This window comes from Aspergillus karnatakaensis (assembly GCF_047715665.1).
Source record: "Aspergillus karnatakaensis strain CBS 102800 unplaced genomic scaffold BJY04scaffold_60, whole genome shotgun sequence".
NCBI lineage: Eukaryota > Fungi > Ascomycota > Eurotiomycetes > Eurotiales > Aspergillaceae > Aspergillus > Aspergillus karnatakaensis.
Genome location: NW_027395772.1, coordinates 193,376 through 202,079, shown reverse-complemented (window position 1 = coordinate 202,079; position 8,704 = coordinate 193,376). Strand labels below are relative to the sequence as shown.

The 8,704-nt window shown below is 53.5% G+C and overlaps 3 protein-coding genes across 3 annotated transcripts; 2 read left to right on the top strand and 1 right to left on the bottom strand.

The window, feature by feature from the left end:
• Nucleotides 1–276: 276 nt before the first annotated feature.
• BJY04DRAFT_231180 (uncharacterized protein) lies at nt 277–5,211 on the bottom strand (the record flags this gene model as incomplete). Its single annotated transcript, XM_073719458.1, has 9 exons — nt 277–927; nt 980–1,537; nt 1,597–1,723; nt 1,782–1,965; nt 2,015–2,941; nt 3,000–3,209; nt 3,268–3,762; nt 3,820–5,124; nt 5,158–5,211. The coding sequence occupies 9 exons, from the start codon at nt 5,209–5,211 to the stop codon at nt 348–350; spliced, it is 4,440 nt and encodes a 1,479-aa protein (XP_073566864.1). The 3' UTR covers nt 277–347.
• A 670-nt stretch (nt 5,212–5,881) lies between these two features.
• On the top strand, nt 5,882–6,903 carry BJY04DRAFT_231178 (uncharacterized protein; the record flags this gene model as incomplete). The annotated part of the gene is made up of 2 exons (XM_073719457.1): nt 5,882–6,617; nt 6,806–6,903. 2 exons carry the CDS (start codon nt 5,882–5,884, stop codon nt 6,901–6,903), a joined length of 834 nt encoding a protein of 277 aa, XP_073566863.1.
• Nucleotides 6,904–7,344: 441 nt separating this feature from the next.
• Nucleotides 7,345–8,201, top strand: BJY04DRAFT_231176 (LysM peptidoglycan-binding domain-containing protein; the record flags this gene model as incomplete). Its single annotated transcript, XM_073719456.1, has 2 exons — nt 7,345–7,852; nt 7,912–8,201. The coding sequence occupies exons 1-2, from the start codon at nt 7,378–7,380 to the stop codon at nt 8,199–8,201; spliced, it is 765 nt and encodes a 254-aa protein (XP_073566862.1). The 5' UTR covers nt 7,345–7,377.
• Between the last annotated feature and the right edge of the window lie 503 nt (nt 8,202–8,704).

Sequence of the window (8,704 nt, the reverse complement as noted above, 5' to 3'; positions counted from 1 at the left end):
TGCGTTGCTGGGCTGGGAGTATGAGGGCTAGGTATCGCTGTCTACATGCCAACATTGGAGAATTTTCCCTCTCTCTTTAAACCAACTCGACATAGTACGTTCCACAATGTCAAAGATGTATGGCATTATCCACAGTTACTATGCACTCAAGATGGAGTTCGCCGAAATGAAGAGAAATACCAGCTGGAGATCGAACAGGGTCCAGCAACCTGGATCCGATTTTTGATCAAACCCCTAAAGAAACACTCTAAGCTGTTCCTATCTGTCCTCCGCGTTTCCAACATCACTCCCGATCGATCATCGAATTATTCAACCCCACCAATAAAGAAAACAGCCATCCACTGCCCCTAGTATAATCCCCACTCTACATGCTGCTGCTTGGTGTTCCCATCGCAATACATTTTCCCCTTAGCTCCAACCTTGCCATCGCCGCCGTACCTCTCGATAGCGCCCTCAATAATATCCACAATATCCCCTGCCCCGATAAAGTACTGTACGTTGCCGTTGCTTGCATCCAGACTATCAATGCCAAACGCACACCCGCCAGCCTCCACCAGCTGGTGCTGCGTGCCGACAACATTCTCTATGTCCCATTCACCCTCAGTGCCCTTGATTCTCTCCACGATCGTCAAGCAATCCTCGATGTCGGGCGATGCGTCGCTTGTCTCGTTATCCCAGGTTGTCTCGCCGCACCGGTCATGCATTTCCAGCAAGTTGCACGGGTAATCCGGTTTGTCGGCGCCGTCGCCACCATTAGTGTGGTCGGTCCAGGAGCCGTGCGCTCTGCTGGCCGTGCAGACGGGGATTTTGATGAAGCCGGGCGTGGTGATGTCCTGGTTGAAGAGGTCTTCCTGCGTACTGCCGTCTTCGGGATCGGCCGTTTTGCCGCCGTTCGTGTTGCCGTTTGCTTGGTATGTTCGGACAGATCTAGTACGTTAACTTGAAATCAAACAGAGAAAGGAGAGAGAGAGGTAGGTACCCCTTGATGATATCCTCCACGGTAATCCCCCCAAAGATGTCTCCGTCCAGCGTATCCACTCCAGGAAGACTGGAAAATTGATTGTCGGTGCAGTGACTGTCGTCGCAGGTGAATGCCTCTCCATCCGGGTGGGCCAGGAAATAAAGCTTGCCCTCGAAACAAGTCCCGGTAGTCTCCATCGTTTCGTCCTTCAGATAATCATCGAGTGGATTCTCCGCATTGCAATCAAACCCGGAGTCAACAACAAAGGGGTATTTGCCAGACACCGTCCAGAGCGTCGGGATCGCGAAGCCATAGAAGGTATGGCTGAGACTACGTCGGAGGCCGCTGGCTGTATCCTCGGGGAGCTCGTCCGGGTCGGTCGGGGGCACGAAGACCGTCTCGCCGTCGCCCTCGATAAGTTTTCCGTCGGAGATGAGCTCGGTGAGGAGTTCGATGGATGAGTCGGAACCGTCGAAGAGAGCTCGCAGAGATCTTTCCGTGGCGTCGCCCCAGGCTGAGATCGACTGGCCCATATAGTTGCTGAAGGCGTCTTGTTTCTCGGGCGTCCATCCGTCACTGAAGTGTGTCAGCGCTGTAATTAGTGGACGTAACCTGAATCCTGAGGAAGATCTTACGGGTCAGAACCCTCTAGCATATCCTTGGTGATGGTGGTACTCTGCGAAATGACAGTCAGGGTGGTGTCCTTTGCATTATCAAGCGCCGAGCCATCCCGGAGCTTAAAAAAGGGCATTCTCGAGAGAACTATGAACGCAGAATTAGTCTTCCAACGGCCGTTCATCTTCGGATCTGGCAGACTGACCGTTATTGAAAAAAGGAGCTGCCACAGACGCCGAACCCAGCGTGATCATATCGATCAGCAGCAGCAGCCATCTATCATCCGGCGGTGCTGGGATCGGAGCGAACTTGTTCTCTAGGTCGTCAAGTGAGTTGGTGATCTCCGATGCGGCGGCGTCGAACAGGGCTCGGTAGTAGCTCGCGTACATCTGGATTGTCAGCTGACCCAACAAAAATCTACGCATGGGTGAGACAAACCTGATGGACAACCACGAGCGAATTCCAAATTAGCCAGCCTGCAGCTCCCGAACTCATCGTCTCAAAACCATCACACTGCAACGTTTGCCCACAGTTACTGGACTCCAGGAGAGTGCCACATTGTGCATTCGGGGGGCCCTTGATGATGGACGACAGCGACGCTGTAAATGTATATGTACTCTTATCACGATGTTCCGCCTTCCACACCTCGATCACATCCGCCCACGCATGCTTCGCATCCAATCTCTCCCAGCGCTCGGATGGACTCATTGATAACGGATTCGCAACGGCCTTGTCGGTGCAGGGGATTTCAGTCCAGTTGCCTGTTCGATCGCCGACTTGGTTCGGATCTTCTCCGTTCTTGATCGCCATCTTGAAATCCGCCCAGCTTTTCCATTCCCCAGGCGGGTCGTTATACGCCTGGAGATCTGTTGCCCAGTCGCTTGTCCCGCCCATGGCCAGGATCCGGTACATATTCGTGCGAGAGGCTTTGGTTTGGGGACTCATGGACGCCACCCATTGGTCGTTGTCGTAAATCAGGATGTCGCTGTCACTGGTGGCATCCTTATATTGGCGCGTCACTCGCGCAGCGCGCTTCGCGACCCCGTTCGCATCGAAGCTGACCCCGTTGATGATCTCATCGAGCTCTGCATCTGCGATGTACCCGCCCGTGGCGGTGCATACTCCCGGTGTTGCCTGGGAGTCATACGGACCGCCGGTGAACTTGCAGTCCGGTCCCCAACAAGAAGGATCAGACATTTGGAACCCACGGCCGTAACTGGTTACGCCGATGACGGCTTTGTTGCTCTTTACGCCGGCTTTGGTGAACATCACCATCGCGTTGATGGTCTCGGTGAGGTTAACCTGGCTGCGGAGGCAGTTGCCCGAAGGACAGCCGACCTGGGCGTGAATGTTTCCAGAGTCCCACTGTGGAAGGTTTCAGGTTAGCTACAGCAATGCCAGAGACTGGTGATCAAACCCGTACCTGTCCGTGGAGATCATAGGTCATGAAGACGATATAGTCACAGATCTTGCTAATGGCCTCGATGGGAAAGTATTTCAGATAGAAATACGACGACGCCGCAGCAATTGAGACCGACTTGCCCGGAAGCAGGTTCTTGAGAATAACCAGTAGGGAGAGGTAGTTGTCGCCAGAATCCTCATAATCCGGAGGAATTCCCGGAATATCAGGGGCCTATGGGTCGAATTAGCCAGAAGTGACAACTCAGAAACAGATCGAACAGCGAGCATACCCCCGGATACTCCCAATCAAGATCAATCCCGTCCAAGCCCGTCTCTTTGACAAAGTTGGCCAAGTTGGTGGCCAGCTTCATACGGTTCTCTGGCTTGACACCCTCCCGAAAGATCATATACGTCTCCGGCTTCGTGGAGAAATCCCACCCGCCAAATGATATGATCTTCTTCGGCCCCTGAATCCGCAGAAAGTTATAGAACTGGTACTCTGTCAGATCGTCTTGGAACTTGACCTCGTAGTCGTGCGTGAGCTCGCCAAACCCGAAATGCATGTGCGTGTACTTCGTCCCGTCGACTTGCAGGGCATCCTGGTATAGACAGTCACGGCTGCTGAAGCCGTAGCCCTGGTAGTAGGCGATGCGCCGGAACTCCGCGGGGGGTTCGCTGGGGACGATCTGCATGCCGCAGTTGGAAATGCAGCCGTTTGTTCCTGGTTTCGCGCTGCCGGGGGCTCCGGTGCTGGTGTCTGTGCAGAATTCGTCGGTGATGCCGCACTAACGCTGTCAGTTTAGCATGCTCATGTGGGAACGGGGGAAAGAAGACAGGCATACCTGGCCCCAGACATTACAACACGCATTCAAAGGGCACGGGTTTAGGTCTGCGATGTCAGAAGTATCTTCCGGGGTTTCAGTCCCGGGCTTCTGCGGTCCACAGACGGCATTGGACAATGGCGCAGGCATTGGCGGCGTGCCCTTGCTGGTGCAAATAATACTCCCAATCCAAAGAGTCTCGCAGCCGTTCCAGCCCCAAGTCTTCTTGTTGAACTCCTCGAGATCCTCCTTTTCAAGGGTAAACTGTGCGGCCAGGTCAACGCAGTTGTCATCTGTCTTGATGGTGTATGTGGCGCAAGAGCCGTCAGGGTTCGGCTTCGGTGCAAGGTCTGGCATCGTTCCTGCCGAGCAGCAGACGTGCTGGCCTGGTTTGAGCGATGAGCAGAGGTCCTTGTCTGGGTTATACTTGTTGAAGTCGGTGGCGGAGATTCCACACCGCGTCGCAAGCATAGCGCAGCTGTCGCCGCCTTTGACTTGGGTTGTTTTGCAGTCCGCGCGTGCGACAAGATGATTTCTGGATTCGATGCCCGGGGTGGGGAGAAGCACCGGGGAAGAGCTTGGGCTGGGCTTAGACTGGCTGCTGTTATTTGCGTGTTTCGGGAAAGACGTCGTGAGTACTACCGGACCTTTGATGTCCTTGGTTTCATCAAACATGAGGCACCCTCCTGTAGCCCATGTTTTAATGGCTTCTTGCACTGGGGTAAAGCTGCCTGTGCTGGAGGCGAACAGACCAAATGTGTGTTCATTGTTTAATTTTGAATCACACAGCTGCAGCGCCACATTGCTAGAGTTGACAGGTGAAATATATAAGGTGTCCTCGAGTGCCTCGAGGGCAAAAGCGCCAACCTCATCTGCCTTCAACCCTTCGCCGATATACACACCGACAGCGGTGCGGCCAGATTTGGCGAAGAGAATCTTGTTGGGCCGCGTCTCGTCCGTAGCGACATGCTCGCTCCGCAGATATTGGCGCATCTCCTTGGAGACGGTGGCAAGATCCGTGGCCGCGAGGGTCCCGTTATCCCACCAACCCAGGGTATAGTCCAAGTCCACACGCTCGACCGCCTGCTGGGTAGTCGAGGACTCGAGGTGTGCCCAGTCGGCCCCGTAGGATGTGCAGACGTAAATGCGATGCAGAATGTCAGGACGATCGACCTGATCATAAAGGGAAAAATCATAAAAGAGGGTCTTGTCGCAGGCCTGCAACTGGTCAAAGTTGTGGTACGCCGACCAGTTGCCTGGGTTGGGACCGGCGACATTGCACGCCACCGGACAGGCATCTCTGATGTTGTAGCTGGGGCTGGCGGGCTTTCGCAGCGCGGGGATAGATGCAGATGCTACCGAGAGCAAGAGGGCGGTGGCCCCCGCGGCATGAATGCGCCAACATGGGGTCATCACGATGGCGGAGAAACGAAAGAAGGTAATGAATGTGAAATACAAATGAAAGAATGAATGACTGTGTCACAGTAAAGAGTAGCTGTGGAAGGTGCTGGTGTAACTGACAACCCGGGCTTCATCGCGCCTTTTGTAGGCGTTTGCCACCAGGGTCTACAGTCGTTGTGTCAGATAGTCATTCACCTCAAGGCATCCCATCCGAGAATCAGCATGGTGTCAGGCCATCTCATCAGGAAATTCACATATCCTACGAAGAATCCATACATCCGAGATTTCACTAACATGGAAGGATGGTAGTGTGTGATCCAGCGGACTTTTGCACGAGAGAATAACCCGCCAGTTAGAAGTCAGCCTGAGGGGTTTAGTGCTTGAGCTCCACAATACACAGAGGCTGACACTCTGGGGGCTAGGAAAGCGAAGAAGGATACAGAGACTAAAGAAACTAAGGTAAGGCCCGCCATGACTCCCGTTAGGCCCTCGGACCCTCCGGTCCTAGAACAGTCGATGTCACCGCTTGGCTCTAACGATGTTAATATCTAGCCTAATTAGAGCCCTGTTCCTGCTCATCAGGGGTCAGTCGACAATATTAGAGAGCTCGCCGCCCCCATCCTGTCGGCCTTAATCCGTCTTCTTCAGTGCGACCCCATTCTCTGTTGACCTTCCCTCCACGATGTCGCCTCCGACCAAAAACCTCATCGAGCACGCTTGCTTTCTGCTAGCGCTTGTGCAGCTTGCAACTCGCAGTCAGGCGTCCACTACCCCCGGCAGCATCGAGGTGGACTTGATTTTTCCGCAGAACAGCAGCTACGCCCCCTCGCCCTTGATGCCGATTGTCTTCGCCGTGCAAAATCCGGCGCTGGCTATGACTCTCAGCCCTAGTATCTCCTGGTACATTGAGCAACAAAACATCCAGCCCAATCAGACTGACCGTGTCACCGGCCTGGTCCACCTCTCGGACCTCAATACCTCTACCAGTGACCCATACTTCCTGCATGCCACCACGCAGCAGCTGAACAAGGAAGGGCCCTTCGTTTTCGCATGGGAGCTCAGCCTGCACAATTGCTCGAGAGACCCTGACTCGGACACCGCGGTCCAAGTTGGCAGTTACGGCGATCGACGCTATCAGGTTTACTTTTCTATCGAAGAGGGCTCGTCGGCGCCGGATCTGGTGGCCGCGACGAGCGACGACACGTGCAAGAACTCTCTCGCGCAGGCTGTCGAAGTCATTGATCTGCTGGAGATTCCGGCTAAGCAGAAACAGCCCGCTTCTTCTTGTGCCGTGCTTCCCTCTACGCTGGCTACCCCGAGCCCGTGCAAGGTGAAGATTGATAGCTCGACCGCGGAGAGTCTTGCTGTAGCCATGACCTCTGCTGCATGTGCTGCTCCGACAGTGGAAGGAATTGAGTGTCCACCTTCTGAGAATGCAGGCCGTGGGGGTTTTGGGGGTACTGCTGGAGTGTTGACATCGCTCGTTATCGTATTCTTCATTTCCAGTCTGGCTTGATGGTTGATTCGTTCGGTCATATTACATTAAGTGGTCTTTGCCAATCTGTTTTTAACATTTAGTCTACACATTTTGTCGCTTTGAATATAGTGCAATTTCGTATCAATATAACCGGTCAGCTTTCGATTCCTGCAAACCAGTCGCGGCAGATAGAAACAGGTCTTGGCGATACAACTTACTCTGTATGATTACCCATGTTGCCACTTGGGCCAAGACCCTCGCTTAATGCTTGCATGTCAGGCTTCCTGCTGATCCGGCGAAGGGCCGAATCTTCCAAGCGGAGCACATATCAGGCGGTGCACGGGTGGCCCTATATGGTTCACTTGCTGCATCCCGGGTTCTCTAATTTGCGATTGGATACGGAACAAGATTACGATGTTGCATGGGCATGCAGGAGCTGTCCGATGGCTTGTAGTACTGTGCCTGTCGGGGATATTTTATCAGTCAGGCAGCCAACAATTAATCTATCCTGATTGCAGGCTGAAGTCTGAAGCTTTATCCAATGCCAGTAACGATGAAGACAGAGTCCGTACCTGCTATACAGTTCCTCGGACCCGACGGTCCAGATATAAATCCCATGCAGGCGCCTGCGATTCACTCACAACCATTTCTTCTGTCAAGCTCATGCAATTTCTCCATCTCCTCCCCCTTCTTTTCTCACCATGATCTCCAAAGCCGCAATTGTCTTCGGGCTCCTCCCCAACCTGATCTCCGGAGCCGTAATCTGCAACTTCTCCGTAGCTGCTAACCCCGGAAATACATGCCAGTCCTTCGCCGCAGCTTGGGGTCTGACCTTGTCTGGCTTTGAGGCTCTGAACCCCGGCGTATTGTGTCCGAATTTGATCGCAGGAACCAGCTACTGCGTTCTGGGCACTGTCACCGACGACCCTGAGACGACTACATCCTCCACCACGACAATGCCTTCGACGACTCTGACGACCACGACAAAGTCTTCAACCACGACATCCGCTACGGCCACGACAACCGCATCACCCTTTGAGCCAACCCAGCCAGGAATCGCACCCAACTGCGACAAATTCCACCTCGTCGCATCTGGCGATCAGTGCGACACCATCGCCGCCAAGTACTCCATCACCGAGGCGCAATTCAAGGAATGGAACACCGACATTGATGAGGGTATTTCTAACTCTTTTCTCCCTTCTCACAATACCACTGCTGACACAAATATCACCTAGAATGTTCCAACCTCTGGCTCGACTACTACGTCTGCGTGCACGTCCCCGGCGCCCCAACTGTAACAACCACCAGCACCCCACCCGAGCCCACCCCGACAGGCCCGCAGCCCCAGATGCCCGGGATTATCAGCAGCTGCAAGGAGTTTTACGAAGTGCAGTCAGGCGATAGTTGTTGGGCGATAAATGAACAGGCTGGCATTACCCTTGCGCAGTTTCGGGAGTGGAATAAGGAGATCAATGCGGCGTGCACGAATCTCTGGGTTGGGTATTATGTTTGTGTGGCTGCTTGAGTGTGGACAAAAGCATGCCCTAAGGCTTGTCGGTTGACGGGATGATTCGGAAATGGTGGGATTGCCCGACTACTGGGGTTTAGACAGAGATCTAACTAGACGGAGGAGTACGTGACATGTATTCGCCATGGCTCAACGTTATACGAGCTCAATGTCACAGTTATGAGATAGATGAAACTTGATTCTAATGGGACACTGGATCTGCAATATTGTGATTCCTTTTCATCAATTGCAGAAATGACAAAACGCCACAGCAACACATCACCTCGAGCTATCCACCAAAAGGCTTTCTATAGTTTGTATGAAGCATAAAAGGTGCACATCCAATACTTTGTCTCCGCTTGTACTGACCTAGATCCCGCAGAGCCTGCAAGCCCTCCCGCTCAAGAGTCGAGCGAATCCCGTCGTTGGGCGGTGCGTACAGCATCTGGATGGATTAGGGCGCATACTAAGGCTATTTCTATTACTTGCCAGCTGCCATATCCTTCCCTAAGCAAGGTTAA